The following is a 15,582-nucleotide window of genomic DNA, read 5'->3' as shown; positions in this document are numbered from 1 at the left end:
CCACATGATTGGTCAAGAACGCAGCAGTGGGGGGAGGAGGGTTAAACATTAAAGAGACAGGCAGATGACAGAGAGAGTAAGAAAAGGGATAGAAAACAGTGACATTTGGACTGGTTTCAACTTTGATAGTTCAAAGGCAGAGTACACTTGATGCAAAAAGATAAACAGAACACAATTGATGAGGAACTAGGTCAAATGATCGCAGAGAAAGCACCTACAAGGGATCATTTCTCAAGATGGTGAAAGAAGGCTACGTTCCTCATCAAGTGTTTAATGCTGATGAAAGCGGCCACTCCATTCCACCAAGCCATCAACGACCATCACAAAGGTCAATAAAACCACTTTATTATATAGTACAGTTTATTTCTTTCATTATAATACCATAGCAGGCTTATTATACATAAAATAAGAGATATTGTGTGTGGTTTTAAGGCTTAGAAAATTTGAAAGTAGAAAATGATGTTTTATGCGGACCTGGGAACGGATTATTCTCATTTTAATGGTTTCCTATGGGAAATGAATTTTTGGGATACACACGTTTGGCCTTACACACTCGAAGCAGATTTTCATGACGCAGGAAGAGAAGTCCGTCCCGAGGCAATGAGCCTATGAAAGATCAGCTAACCGATAGGCTAACCCTCCTTCCTACAGTCCTTATGGAATGTGACTCTTCCTCCCACCTGCTCCCACTCCATTCCATCAAGCCATCACGACCATCACAAAGGTCAATAAAACCACTTTATTATATGGTACATTTTATTTCTTTCATTACAATCCCATAGCACATTTATCGTACATAAAATGAGGTATATATTGTGTTTTGTTTTAAGGCTTATTTCGTTGAAAATGATATTTATGGGAACGGATTATTCTCATTTTAATGGTTTCCTATGGGAAATGAATGTTTGGAATAGACACTTTTCGCCTTACACAGACTTTCTGGGAACCAATTAAGTTCGTAAGCCAAGGTATCAGTGTAATCCCATTGAGCCATTTGATGACAAATTGAGTCTGGCAAAGAGACAAAAGCGCTGGCAGGCAGGCAGGCAGGCAGGCGCCATTTCCCAAGCTGCTCTTTCCCTCGCCAGTCATTGACTTGATTTGCCCGTTTTCATTTGGGGACCATCTGCAGCAAGCAGGTTGCGCGCCGTGTCACAAAAAGCCTTCGCTGCAGGAAGCTCGCCGCTTAACACTGTGTTCACAGCTTCTCACTCAAGATAAAAGCGTTTGGGGCAAATATTGGCTTGCGTGATTGAGCATGTTTTGGTCCGACCAGGATCAATGAGGAGGAACGATTCACTGCCTTTTTTTAGTGGCCTTTTGATCAGTTAGTTTCCTCCATGTCATATGTCAGCGTGTTAAAATGGATGACTGGAACAAAAAGCTTGTATGGGAATCAAATGTGGCCTCAAAACACGCTTGAAAAGCTTGAAAATGTGGATGTCAGACGTGTACATGGCAAGCGGATCGTTTGGGCTCCACCCAGACTTTGGGTGCGCCGCATTGCCATTGATGTGCCGTCGTGAGCTGTGGGACACGCGCGTGTTGGCTTTCAGCCCTTTCAAGGCCTCTCAAGGTTCCGCTTAAAGCCTCTTCAAGCGCCTCCTGGCGAGATTCGGCGGCGGCGCCATTGAAATGCAGATGGCGGCGGCGCCGCTTTGCGATTGAGATGCATCACTTGCCGACGTCTCATGACCTTGAACGCAAAGTCAAGGAGAAGTGACACGCCCACCTGGCCAGGGCAGGGAATTCCCGCCAACGTCCCCACCCGCCGCCGCCGTGACGAAATCCTTCCATGTCAATCGAAGGAGACGCAAACGAGAGGCCATTTTGCTGCTAAGCAGGTCATTAGCGCCGATTTGGCGATTCCTGGAAATGAAGCGGCGGCGCATCTCGCATCTCCGAGCGCTCTTGGAGCCGCCTTGCCGAGTGGCGCCGGCGGCTAGAAACGGGGTGCGGAGTTCCCCCCTCGCTTCCTTGCTGATGAAACCAAGTGCAAGCGTGTAGCGCAGGGGCGGAAGACGCCCGTCGTCCAATCGCAAGCGATCTAGCGAGCAAGCGGCCTGCCTTGCAAAAGAGAGACGACGCTCAAGTGCTGCGCTTGGCATTTCTCAGCCAACCGGCTCGGACCGCTTGTTTGTTTTGTTTTGTTTCTTTATATAAGGTGCCGCCGGCTGCAACTCAAAAGTCGCCATCTGATTTTTTTCCCCCTTGTTTTTGTCCTTTAGACAAACACGAGAGCAAGTTGAAGGGGGTCGCCCATATTTTCCTTTGTATAAGGTACACCCCTAATGAATGGTGTATTTTCAAACATTTTTACATATACTGTGATACCTTGGCTTATGAACTTAATTGGTTCCCAGAAAGTCTGTGTAAGGCGAAAAGTGTCTATTCCAAACATTCATTTCCCATAGGAAACCATTAAAATGAGAATAATCCGTTCCCATAGATATCATTTTCAACTAAATAAGCCTTAAAACAAAACACAATATATACCTCATTTTATGTACGATAAATGTGCTATGGGATTGTAATGAAAGAAATAAAATGTACCATATAATAAAGTGGTTTTAATGACCTTTGTGATGGTCGTGATGGCTTGATGGAATGGAGTGGGAGCAGGTGGGAGGAAGAGTCACATTCCATAAGGACTGTAGGAAGGAGGGTTAGCCTATCGGTTAGCCGATCTTTCATAGGCTTATTCCTAGGGACGGACTTCTCTTCCTGCGTCATGTAAATCTGCTTCGAAATCTTTTTCCAAAAAAGGCCGCTTTCATCAGCAATGCGCTTCAATTCCAAGCTGCAACCATTCCGCATATGCATGAGCGCAAATGCTGATGGTGTCAATATTATACAAATATAAAATATCAAAAAATAGGTGGAAATATACTTTTGAAATCAAAGACTCCAATGGCGTTTTGTTCTTGATTGTTGTCCATTTTATTTTTCAGAACAATTACATTACTCTCATGGCGACTTTGAGCTTCTTACAAACACACCATACAAACACAATGTTGTTGAAAAATGAATTTTTAAAATGTATCATCTGCTAATTTATGTTGAAAAAAAACATGGATTTGTCAAGCCTGTTGAAAGAGTGACGGAGGAGTCAGACTTTCTTGCTTCCAGTGAGGCGGACATATGACAACATTTCCAGTGTTGGCGCGCAGCAGCGAGAACCAACACGTGAAATTTCACATTTAGAAAAGAAAGGGACACAGAAAGGGAAGGAAGACCATTTGCAATCACGGGCGTTCCCACAAAATACAAACATCGGAAGAAAAAGAAAGAAAGTTGGATGAACTTATCGGCTTCCAGATATCAATCTGAGTTGGCTCCTCCCTCCGTGGTTATTTAAAGCTGGTTGACAACATCACCTGGAAAGAAAACGTCACAGCATACACACACACACACACACACACACACACACACACACACACACACACACACACACACACACACACACACACAGAGAGAGAGAGAGAGAGAGAGAGAGTGAGAGAGCACATTTTCCCTTCAAGAAGATCCATGTACTGTACTTACTTTGCGTACAGGGCGAAGTGTACTCTGTCACTGCCACATCACCTGCATACAAGATCATCCTTCAGTGATCCCAAGAAGGGAAATTCAAGTTTTGCAACAAAACATACCAATACATATAAATTAAAGAGACTAAAAAGTGTCTTGAATAAGAACATTTGTGACATGACAAAAAAAGGAAATGAATGGAGCGGTGGATGATTTTACTTGTCTGGTAGTAGTCGTAGATTTTCACCACGGCTGCTTTCAGGTTCCTGACAGGGACGTCCTGCTCCAATGTCAGGCTGTAAAGCACCTTCTCGCTTTTCTTCAGCTGCAAACATCAACACGTACGTCGTACAAATTTCATATCGGATTGGAAGATTGCCACAATATCCATCTTTCTGGCTGTTGACTACTTTTCCCAATGTACACCCACTGAAAGAAGATGTCTTGCTCAAGTCCACCAGGGCTGGTCTTGAATGGCTACGTTTGTCCTTGTAGATGCTAAATGTGAATTTTGACGATGGGAATGCGCTGATTTCCATCTTTCAATCCAAAACATTGAAAAGAAATTCTTACCCCAGCCAAGTAGATGTTGAGATAACCTTCATCCTGGTCCACTCGCTTCACCGAGCGGTCCTTCCTTAACTGGAGGAGGACAGCGTGAAGCGCCATCGGCGTGGTTCAAATGATCAAAGGTGACAAAGAAGAAGAAGACAAAATGGCAACTTACATCCTCCAGAGAGTTTTTCTCCAAAACGTGCCCAGACAAAAGTTTGACGTTAATGATGAGCATGTTGGTCTCTTCCCTCCTGCCCTGATAACTGGAAAAAAAACAACGCAATGCTTTCTCCACAACTTTAGTCAAATCATAAAATGAAATGAAAAGATATTCGACTGTATTTTCCGGTGTATAAGCCTCCATTTTCAAAATAAAATAGAAGAAAACGACGATATCTGAGATGCTATGGTTTGAACAGCAAGTCTTGAAAATCAACGAGAGTCAGACAGATTTTTCCAGCCTCGTTGGCTTTTTAAATGAACGTATTTCAGAAGGCGCACCGGAGTATAAGGCACACCCCCAATCAATGAAAAACAAAACAAAAAACATTTTCCAAATATATTATATAAACATATACAGTGATACCTCATCTTACGAACTTGATTGGTTCCCAGAAAGTGTGTGTAAGGCAAAAGGTTCGTCTGCCAAACATTTATTTCCCATAAGAAACCATTGAAAATGAGAATAATTCGTTCCCAGGTCCCCATAAAACACAATATTCTACGAAATAAGCCTTAAACCTACACAAAATAGACCTTATTTTATGTATAATAAATGTGCGATTGTATTGTAATTAAAGAAATAAACTGTACTGTATGATAAAGTCGTTATTATTATAAAAGGCTCTGGAGTTATGTGAGCTTGAAATGAGGGCGGTTGTCCGAAATACAAAACATTACATCCATCTTGGTTGATATAGCGCTTGAACAACAGCTGAAGCTGCAACAAAGTGCTAACATGGAAAACAAGGAAAATGCTGCCCCCTTGTGGAAGGGGAAAAACATTGCCAGAGGCCACGGCTCGCGCTTTATCGGCACCCAAGCATGAAAAAACAAAAGCCAAACAATTTTCGAACCCCAAATAAATTGGTGAATGTCGGTGGATGAGTTAAGTACAATGTCATGGTGCGAAAAGACATTTGATGCTTGATTGTAAGCGCCGTACCTGGCATGGACGAAGAGGACGATCTGAGGCCTGCTGGCTTTGCACTTGGACATGACGCTGGCCGACATATTGAAGGCGGAAAAGTCGGCAGGAGGCGGGATGTTGTAATGCATGGAGATCTGGAAAGGAACAACCAAGGAACACCTTTCAGGTTGACTGATCCACAGCTGTAAAGGACCCTTTGATCCTCTCCTCTTTCATCTAGAACTGCTTCATGTCACAAAGAGGGTACAGCAAGTGCTGAAGAATGTCACATTATTTGTTATTTCGTTTTTTTGTTGTATGTTTTTTACTTCAAGATGGCACGGCCAGAGTTGATGGATCCCTTCCCAGCAGCTCCTGTCTTTTGTTTTCTTTCCTTTCATAACTTTGTTGCTGTGAAATGTTAATTTCTCCACTGCGAGACGCATAAAGGTCCATCCAATCCAATTCCCGAAACGTTGCTTGTGTACCTGTGCCAGAACGCAACTCTGCCCCTCGGCTTCGATGGCGTATTCTCCAGGGACGTCGCTGAGCTTCTCCTCCTGGTAGAGGAGCCGATTGCTCTGGTCCACCACAAATTCCTTGTGGAGACCTCCCAAGGACGTCACCGTCACCGTGGTCTTGCCCTCAACGCTGTAGGTGGCGGCGCCGTATTTGGCCAGCGCCTGGAGGGCCACCACCGTGTCCTGAGGGGGGCAAGCGTCAAAAGCCTCTCCAAACTCCCGCTCGCAGCTTCGCTTACCTGGGTGGAAGAGAAGCCTCCGTAGGGATTTTGCTGCTGCGTGAGCCAGCGCACGATGCCGGAGCCGTAGTCCAGTCCGAAATCCGGCGACAGGGGAGGCCCGGAGACCAGCGCCAGGAGCACATAGGAGGTGATCTCCACCTCCAGAGAATCCACTCCTTCCCCAGAGACGCCCCCTCGCCGCCAATGGCGCCTTCCGCCTGCCGCAACATCAACGCGGATCACGGAATGGAAGTCCAAGATGGCGCCCGAGTACGTAGCCATGAGCAAGTGCTCTCACGACCTTTGCTTTTTTTGTTGTTTATCAACATTTTTGCCCACGACATTCATCAAGGAGGAGACTGCGCCTTTTCGGTAGCACCAATGTGCTATGGAAGGAATGTAATTTCAGCATTTTCACCGTTGTCACGTTGGACAGTCCAAGGCTGGGTGGAGCCAGCCACCAGAAGAAAAGAGCTTCTGTGGATCGGTCGCGGCTTGGAATTGAAGCGGATTTACAGCACATGGGGCAGGAAATGTGAGACAATCTCTTTTGGTCAGCTTCATGTTTGCTTTCAACATTTAGCTTGTAGCAAACGTGCACATTCCACCATGACGTCCTTGATCCACTGGTGAAAAGGACGCTTTACAGTCACGGGATAAGAACTTTTGTGTGTGTGTGTGCGGGTGAGCAGTGGCACTATTTGCACCAGCGTTCACTCTACCCGGAAGTAACATAGCAGCAAAGTGATGAGAGGAAGAGGAAAGGAAAGAAAGAAGTAGAAAAACAAAATACAGGAGCTGCTGGAGGGGCAGCCACTCCATCCCGAAGTCAGAAAACTAAATAAAATAGAGAGTCATTCATTCTTCAGCACTTGCTGTACCCTCTTTGTGACATGAAGCAGTTCTAGATGAAGAGGTGAGGATCAAAGCATCCTTTTCAGCAGTGGAGCAGGGACGTCATGGTGGAATGTGCCCGTCTGCTACAAACTAAATGTCGAAAGCTAACACCTAGCCCTAGCATCCATTTTGACTGCAAGATGGCGCCGCAAGAGTGTCTGCCTTTACAGCAGCTCCTGTATTTTTTGTCTACTTCTTTCTTTCCTTTAATCACTTTGCCGCTGTGAAATGTTCATTTCTCCACTGCAAGACTAATCAAGGCTAATCTAATCTAATCCAATCCGAACCAGAATGAGTGTGGATTGGTGAATTGAAAAGGTCCAAAAGCAAAAACAATTTGAAATGTACCCGTTGTGGTGGACTTGTGGTGCAAGTAGGTGATGAGTTTGAGCCTCATCTCTTCATCCTTCGCCAGGGTGAAGGTGTAGGACATCAGCGCCGTGGTGTACAAGTTGTCCGTCCGGCCGGCTGCCTTCTTCAGGCAATCCAGGCCCCCCTGGATCGCAGAATCCTGTGACGGAACACACGCAAAGAAACGTGTCAAAGTCAAGGCCCGGGGGCCAAATCTGGCCCATCACATCATTTTATTCGGTCGCCGGAAGCAAATCAAATTCCATGCTCATCTATCGAGCTAGCTAGCGAACAGGCTAGCTAGCGAACAAACTCGCCAGCGAACGAGCTAGTTAGCTAGTTCTCTTTCTAATCGGCTGCCTGGCTAATCCCTGACATCACAGGTGTCAAAATCATGGCCTGGGGGCCAAATCTGGCAACAAAAAAAGACTTTGCTAGCCCTGATATCGAGGACAGAAAACCAACAAAGGCTAAAATCACAGCTAAAAAGGTGGGACTGACCTCAACATGGCCACATTCGCACACTAAAAATGAAGAGGCGGCTAAACGTGATGTTTTCCAAAGGGGCGTGGCGTGAAGCTTTGTGCACTGGAGCCCCTCAAAGGGGCGTGGCGTCTCACTCACGTCAACGTTGGCGTCCACTTCCAACAGGGCGGCGACCACATAAGCCGTGAGGGACACGTCGTCACTCACTCCTCCCTGATGAGACATGAAAAGAAGCAATCAAAGATTCCATTTTGCTCCTCAGACATCAACTCGTTCGCTGCCAGGGTTTTTGTCATTGTCACTCCAATTACAGGACCCACACAATATTGGCTTTTAGGACTACATCAACATTCATGCAGCGTAAGAAACCTTAGACACTCTTCTTTCATAAGAAAAAAATGAGTTAATTCCTAAATGATATGAGTCTGGAGTTATACGAGCTTGAAATGAGGGCGGTTGTACAAAATACAATACAATACATACATATTGATTTATTTTCCAGGACCCACAGAATATTGACTTTTAGGACGACATCAACATTCAATATGGCGTAAGAAACCTTAGACTGTATTCTTTCATGAGGAAAAAAAGAGCTAATTCCTAAATGATATGGGTCTGGAGTTATATGAGCTTGAAATGGGGGCGGCTGTCCAAAATACAATGCAATATTGGTTTAGATAGCGCTTTAACAAGAGCTGAAGCTGGAACAAAGCGCTAGCATGGACGACGGGCAAATGCTGCCACCTCGTGGAAAGGAAAAAACAGTGCCAGAGGTCTGACCAGCGCTTTATCGGCATTCAAGCAATAAAAAACAAAAGCCGACCAAATTAGGTAATGGCGGTGCACGTCATACTTTTCAATGACTGAATAAATTGGGCAATGGCAGCAAATGAGTTCAACTTGCAATCAAAGACAAATGCTAACACACAATCGATTGGTCGCCGTCACATCGTGGTTGTCAACTGTGGGGTTGGTCATCGTGTGTGAGCGGACCGATTGTCACCATCACCTTCATGCCGTTGTGGAAGAGTTTGCCCACGGATTGGAAGCAGCCGTCACTCCCTTGCTTGGAGGACAACCACCTTTTGGCATCGGAAATGTGCTTGGGATCCACAAAGATGTACGACCTCGCGCCGCCAAACGACTTCATCACAAAGGTGGTCAGCCTGAGGACATCCACACATCAAGAGATGGAGAGAGAGAGAGAGAGAGAGAGAGAGACATTTCAAAAGATCACAAAGAAGAAAGTGCCTGTGGCGCTAAGCCCAAATTTTGGAATCATTGCGCAAGCAGCTTGTGTGTGATCTGAAAAGAGTTGAGCTCAATCCAACCGAGGGGCCGCAACAACTTTCAGCAGCAAATATTAACATCAATTCAATATTACAACAGTGTGACAACTACAGGATTTGTTGTTACAACAAGCAAAAAATATTCAAATATACAGTGATACCTCGGTTTACCAACCCCTTGGTTTACAAACTTTTCGGTTTACAAACGTTAAATTGATGAACATTTAACCTTGGCATACGAACTATTACTACTACAATGAGCGATGTGTCGTTCGCGAATGAGCAGGTTCTCCTAACAAGAAAATGGCAGCCCACTCATTTTTGTCTTCTATTCCCCGCCCCCAGTCTTTGGTTAAAGCCACCTGATTGGTCAAGAAGGTAGCAGTGGGGGGGGGGGGGTACAGACAGAGAGAGAAAAGAGATAGAAAACAGTGAAATTTGGACTCGTTTCAACTTTATTGATAGTTCAAAGGCAAAGTGTAGACTGCAAGGTTAAAATATCCCATCAATCAGGCTCCACAAATAACCCGCGCAAGCCATCTGTACACTTGATGCAAAAAGCTAAACAGAACACAATTGATGCGGAACCAGGTCAAATGATCGCAGAGAAAGCACCATTTGTCAAGATGGTGAAAGAAGAAGGCTGCGTTCCTCATCAAGTGTTTAATGCTGATGAAAGTGGCCACTCCATTCGGGGATATTTTGTGTAGTTTTAAGGCTTATTTACTAGAAAACTCTGTTTTACGGGGACCCGGGAACAGATTATTCTCATTTGAATGGTTTCCTATGGGAAATGAATTTTGGGGATACACACTTCTCGCCTTACACACTCTGTCTGGGAACCAATTAAGTTCCTAAGTACACGGGAAAATACGGTAGTTACTATTTCTTCACATGCCTTTTTTTTTGCCCAGTCCTATTTCATCAACGCAACATACACAAGCCGTTCCGTCACATCTTTTGTTGCAAATAATAAGGTGATGGGACACTTGAGTGGTTGTTCCGACAACAGCCACCCCCGTACGTACGCACCAAGTGCCAAACTTCCCAGCATCCCTTTCAGCCAGAAACATAAATAAATGAATACATGAATAAACATTTGTCCAATCCTCCCCAGGCGATGCGCTTTAAGCACATTTGAAGCAAATGTTGGCATTTTCCGCCTGCAGCCCCCCCGAAAGTAAACGGCTGGATTTGGATTTGTCTGCTCGGCTGCCATTTTGACTCTCCTATCAAACGAAGTGTCAACTTGGAAGCGGAATAAAACAAAAGCAGCAAGTACTTGAAAATGTTCACAAACATCTGATGATGTAGCTGTTGCGTCATTTCTTCTCATATTGAGTTTTTTTGTTTTGGTCATTTCCGATTATCATCCAGCAGTGACATCGGTGACAAGCTCAGATACAAGGCAAATATTTTTCTGACAGTAAATTCAAAGTGTGAAGATGACTTCATGAACATCGCCAACATGCAACTTTCCTCCATGGTGGAATTACAAAAATCCAACTGCAATATAATCATATAAAAACCCCAAAGGGTGAAATGTTGCACCACTTTATGTTTTACAATCAATAAAGTCAGAAAAGGGATTATTGCCACCATTGTACTGCCATTTTTTTGAGTGATTCCATCACGGTGAACTAAGCACAAAATGAAAAAAGATTTCCGATTGTTGCAAAAGAGCAAAACAGTGTTTCTCTCGCTTCTGTCTAGTGTGATGCGAACGTCAGGCTTCCATTGGTCTCCCGTGGGGTCCCGTGGTCTCCTTCAGGCCCACCAAACCCTCGCCGGCTTCCAGCAACACACGCCGGATCATAAAACGTGCCTGCATGTGAGCCTGTCTCCAGTTCTTGTTCTCGGGAGTGTAAAACTCCAAAGCCAGTAGTCCTCCTCGCACCATGCTTAACCAGTTCACATAGAGCACATCCTCAGCGTATAGTTTGTGTAGTTTTAAGGCTTAGAAAATTACAAAGTAGATAATGACCTTTTATGGGGACCTGGGAACGGATTCCTCTCATTTGAATGGTTTCCTACGGGAAATGAATTTTTGGGAGACACACTTTTCACCTTCCACACTCTGTCTGGGAAGCAATTAAGCTTGTAAGCCAAGGTATCAGTGTACTAATCCCTTGAAATTGCTAATGCTAATCATTGACCACTGACCAGGTGTTGCCTGACGCGTCGCTCTTGCCAAAGGCGCTGTAGGAGCCATCGTCGTGCTTGTAGGTGAGCTCCCTTTGGTATCCTGCAACATACACACACGTGCACTTGTCCATTGGGAATTTCTCCATTGTGAAATCTGATCTGATCTTGTTTTTTTTTTTCCTTCCGTGGTGGCCATCGAAGACTCACCACTCTGGAGGAAGCGCGTTGCCCTGTGAAGAATGTCATCAGTCAGTTGAGCGGTGCTTTTCAGGTAGTTGAGAATGAAGACGTTGGGGGCAAAGAGCAACATGTTCTGCTCCCCGCAGCCATAGGGCATCGCTAGCAGTTTGTCCAGGTTCTTCATGGCTCGGCCCATCAGGTCACCTTCAGCAAGAAAAATCAAATCAAAGAAGCCGGACAGGTCTCGCAAGAGACGTGGTACAAGTACTCTTCTCTAGCGTGAGCAACATTTATTTATTTACAGTGAGACCTCGGCTTACCAACGCTTTAGCTCACCAACTTTTCGCCTTACTTGCATTACATTCACGAGAATTTAATCTTGGCATACAAACTAGTTTTCGGTGGACGAACCAAACCACATTGGTGGCTGGCGGACTAGTTTTCCACACCACCTTTCTTTGAGTGCAGATGTGGTTTGTTATCGAGTGGCATACTTTTGCTATTATGGGAGCGAAAAAGACCCCACCTCAGGCTTGTGTTAAGCCTAAGAGGACACAAAAGAAAATGACGGTCGAGGAGAAGAAGGAGATCATCGAAAAACAGGAGCGAGGTGTGCGTTTGTGTGACTTGGCGTCCCTGTACCAGGATGCTAAGTCGACCATTGCTATGCGTGGCTAAGGGTGTTTCTGTGTTGTCTAAGGCAATAGTAGAGGTTGAAAACTTTCTGTTGATTTGGATTAATGAAAAGCGGCTAGCAGGGGACAGTGTGAGTGAGGGTATTATCGCCAAGAAAGCACAGCAACTTCACTCGGATATCATCAAGAGGCAACAACATCAATGACCATCACAAAGGTCAATAAAAGGACTTTATTATACAGTACAGTTTATTTCTTTAATTACAATGTAATAGCACATTTATTATACGTAAAAGAAGGTATATTTTGTGTCGTTTTAATGCTTATTTAGTAGAAAATGATGTTTTATGGGGACCCTGGAACGGATTATTCTCATTTTAATGGTTTCTTATGGGAAATAAATGTTTGGAAGACAAACGTTTGGCCTTACAGACATTTTCTAGGAACCAATTAAGTTTGTAAGCCGAGGCATCACTGTATTTATTTATTTATCTATCGATCTAGTTATTTCTTTTTACCAAGAACAGAGACAGTGGCTCTAGCAGATGCGGCAACAAACATTTCTGGCATGAGGAGAGAGATGTTCTTTACCACCGGTCCCTCTGGCAACAAAGAGAATGGAAAAAGAGTTAGCAAATGACGGTGATATTTCATGTAGCGGCCAAAGAATCCATTTTCAAATGCATCAAAAACAGAGAGTTTCAAAATGGTGTCTGGCAAAAACCGTACCTGCAGGACAGAGGAGGGCGTTGTGACTGACCGACTGCGGCGTTCCTTCCGCCTGCAAGAGAAACCAACACGGAGGATGTTTCCATTGCAGTGGATTGCACAATTCCAAAAGAAAAGCTGAGTGGACGGCAGCCCAGAGAGAAGAAGAAGAAGTCATGTGATCATGTGACAGGGACGGACCTCCACCAGTAGGCGGCGGACCACCGTGTCCACGCGGCCCACGTCGGGGACGGAAGCCACCTCGTTGCCGCACAAAACGCTGGACTTCACGGCCTCGGCGCTCACCTTCACATCAATCTGGCCTGAGTCAAGACAAGGACAGTCATACCTCACCTCACAAACTATCCCTTCCTAGGTCCCCGTAAAACATCATTTTCGACTAAACAAGCCTTAAAACTACACAAAATATACATCATTTTATGTATGATAAATGTGCCATTGGATTGTAAGTAAAGAATTAAACTGTACTGTATAATAATAAAACCGTGGCGTTGTGTGGTTTGGTTCATTGGCCGGAAACTAGTTTGTATGCCAAGATGATATTCTCGTGAATTTAATGTTCGTAAGGCAAAAGGTTGGTGAGCTAAAGCGTTCGTAAGCCGAAGTATCACTGTACTTCTATTTAGAGGACATGTGAAGACGTGTGTCTTCAGTCGTGAATATGCTAGCACTGTTTTTGAGGAACGTCGGTGCCATTTGAATGTCATCGCTGGACAGCTCAGGGGCCATTGTGCTTTTTTGCATCTGTCATGGTCAGCTTTTTCACAGCCCCGCTTTGTTCAGCGGAAAAGTCGGTGCTGTTGAACAGTCTCCGGTCGCGGCTTGGAATTGAAGCGGATTTAAATGGGATGTGAGACAATCTGTTTTCGTCAATGGATGCTCCAGCTTCGTGTTTGCTTTCAACTTTTAGCTTGTAGCAGACGTGCACATTCCATCATGACGTCCCTGATCCACTGGTGAAAAGGACACTTTGATCCTCTCCTCTTTCATCTCGAACTGCGTCATACGACAAAGAGGGTGCAGAAACTGCTAAAGATTGAATAACTGTATGTGTCTTTTGTGTTGTGTCACATTTGTTAGTTTGCTTTTTTGTTCTTATGACTTCAGGATGGCGCTGCGAGAGTAGCTACCTTGACAGCAGCTCCTCTATGTTGCTTGTCTACTTCTTTCTGTCCTTTCCTCATACTTTGATCACTCCGCTGCTGTGAAATGTCCATTTCTCCACTGCAAGGCTAATCCAGGCCAATCCCAGTTTACAAAAAATGGACAATGTACGACTTTCAGGACTCATTTGTTTTTTGGAGGTTACCCCTACATCCCCAGCACCCCCTCTGAATTTCACTTCCTGTCCCAGATTTCAGTCATGAATCCCCCCCGTGTTTCCTTCCCTTCCACACTCTCCGCCATAGCAAAATGATGTGGAGCTCGCCTCGGTGTTATTGGCAGCCCAAAATTGTTCACAGTGAGGCCAAGTGGAGATCAGCCCCGGTGGGAGAGACTTTCCAAGTATTTCATCAGCGATGCTACCTGACGTGTGAGTACAAGCGATTGTCAGCGAGGCTGGCAGAAGAAGGGAAGGAGGAGATGGAGCGGCACCATTTGACACTCCGGAAAGCCTCCTTCGTCCTCACCACTGCTTGACGGGGGCGATTAAACCTCCTCAGCTTTGGACCCTAATCCACCTTGTTTTGCTTTCACATTCACGTCATTCCCTTTCAATTGACTAAAAGTTGGACCTTTTCACTCACTTCTTTTTGTCTTACCTCGTATCAATTGTAACATAGCGTATTTTCCGGTGTATAAGGCGCACCCAAAAGCCTTGACTTTCTTCCAAAGATGAGCCTGCGCCTTATACGCCGGTGCACATTATATGGGAAGTCATATTGAGTCTCTGTCAGCAGCTGCAGACTCCATTTACCCCCCGTCGAAGATTTATTGCGTAACCACAGCCTCTACCTTATAATGTGGTGTGCCTTCTACAGGTAACATCTGACTTACGACAGAGTTCTGTTCCGACCAAACGGTCGCAAGTCGAAATCCATTCAAAAAGTTGAATATAGACTCGGAGGCTAAATGACACGCAAACTTTCCCCCTCTGGTGCCATCACACAGTCGTTTGCTGTGCCAGAGTGAGATGCTGGCTGGCTGCCTGGCCAAAATTGTTGTGCGCGTTGCCAGCCCGCTAGCGCGTTGCGGTGCCAGGCGTAGAATTAACATTTTAAAAAATAGGGTCTGGAGGTCGTGGTCCTAAGTACGGGTGGTTGTAAGTCGAGCTGGTCATAAGTCGGATGTTACCTGCATTTGGAAAACGTTTATAAATTATATTTGGACATTTTTTTCATTCATTGAAGGTGCGCCTTAGACTTCAATGCGCCTTATATGTGAAAAAAGTTTGAAAATACACCATTCATTGGGGGTGCGCCTCGTACTCTGGTGCGTCTTATATTTGGAAAACTTTGATATAATATATATAATTTTTTTTAAACTTGTCATTCATTGGGGTGCGCCTTATACTACGGTGCACCTCGTATTTGGAAAACTGATATACATATTCCTATATTATTTTGAAACACTTTTGTCATTCATTGGAGGTGGGCCTTATACTACGGTGCGCCTTATACACCGGATAATATGGTAATTCTATTTTGAACTGAAGAAGTGTTTTAAATATAATATAGAAATCTATAAATATTTTCCTAATATAAGCCACGCCAAATTATAAGGCGCTACAGTAGAGGCTGGAAATGGAGTCATTGGCGATTGACATTAGTTGCGAGACCTGTTGTGGCTCAATATGACTTCACATATAAGGCACACCGAGGGGCGTATAAGGTGCAAGGTCATCTTTGGAAGAAAATCGAGGCTCGCGGGTGCACCTTATACACCGGGAACTACGCTAAATACCAGAATGTAATG

The 15,582-nt window shown here is 44.7% G+C and overlaps 2 protein-coding genes across 7 annotated transcripts in view; one reads left to right on the top strand and one right to left on the bottom strand.

Moving 5' to 3' along the window:
• The first annotated feature begins 1,032 nt into the window (after positions 1-1,032).
• The window catches only part of LOC148888867 (porphobilinogen deaminase-like), a 116,561-nt gene continuing 102,011 nt past the window's right edge, over positions 1,033-15,582 (top strand). For both annotated transcript variants that reach the window (XM_089014567.1, XM_089014566.1), the window contains exon 1: positions 1,033-1,053. The gene's annotated coding sequence lies outside the window, so the exon portion shown is untranslated. The remainder of the gene's footprint in view (positions 1,054-15,582) is intronic.
• a2m1 (alpha-2-macroglobulin 1) overlaps positions 2,914-15,582 on the bottom strand; it is a 29,472-nt gene continuing 16,803 nt past the window's right edge. For all 5 annotated transcript variants that reach the window (XM_089014558.1, XM_089014560.1, XM_089014561.1 and 2 more), the window contains exons 21-36: positions 12,847-12,968; positions 12,667-12,718; positions 12,456-12,539; positions 11,330-11,506; positions 11,141-11,222; positions 8,698-8,854; positions 7,827-7,901; positions 7,200-7,362; positions 5,973-6,172; positions 5,701-5,916; positions 5,249-5,367; positions 4,256-4,346; positions 4,102-4,170; positions 3,748-3,853; positions 3,544-3,585; positions 2,914-3,377 (exon numbers count right to left, since the gene is read on the bottom strand). In XM_089014558.1, the coding sequence (XP_088870684.1) occupies positions 3,355-3,377; positions 3,544-3,585; positions 3,748-3,853; positions 4,102-4,170; positions 4,256-4,346; positions 5,249-5,367; positions 5,701-5,916; positions 5,973-6,172; positions 7,200-7,362; positions 7,827-7,901; positions 8,698-8,854; positions 11,141-11,222; positions 11,330-11,506; positions 12,456-12,539; positions 12,667-12,718; positions 12,847-12,968 (1,778 nt within the window). In that variant the 3' untranslated portion in view covers positions 2,914-3,354. The remainder of the gene's footprint in view (positions 3,378-3,543; positions 3,586-3,747; positions 3,854-4,101; positions 4,171-4,255; positions 4,347-5,248; positions 5,368-5,700; positions 5,917-5,972; positions 6,173-7,199; positions 7,363-7,826; positions 7,902-8,697; positions 8,855-11,140; positions 11,223-11,329; positions 11,507-12,455; positions 12,540-12,666; positions 12,719-12,846; positions 12,969-15,582) is intronic.

Source organism: Hippocampus bargibanti, linkage group LG14 (genome assembly GCF_051943395.1).
Source record: "Hippocampus bargibanti isolate YZ-2025 linkage group LG14, ASM5194339v1, whole genome shotgun sequence".
Classification (NCBI taxonomy): Eukaryota; Metazoa; Chordata; class Actinopteri; order Syngnathiformes; family Syngnathidae; genus Hippocampus; species Hippocampus bargibanti.
Note: the sequence above shows the minus strand (reverse complement) of the source record. Positions and strands in the feature narration are given on the sequence as shown.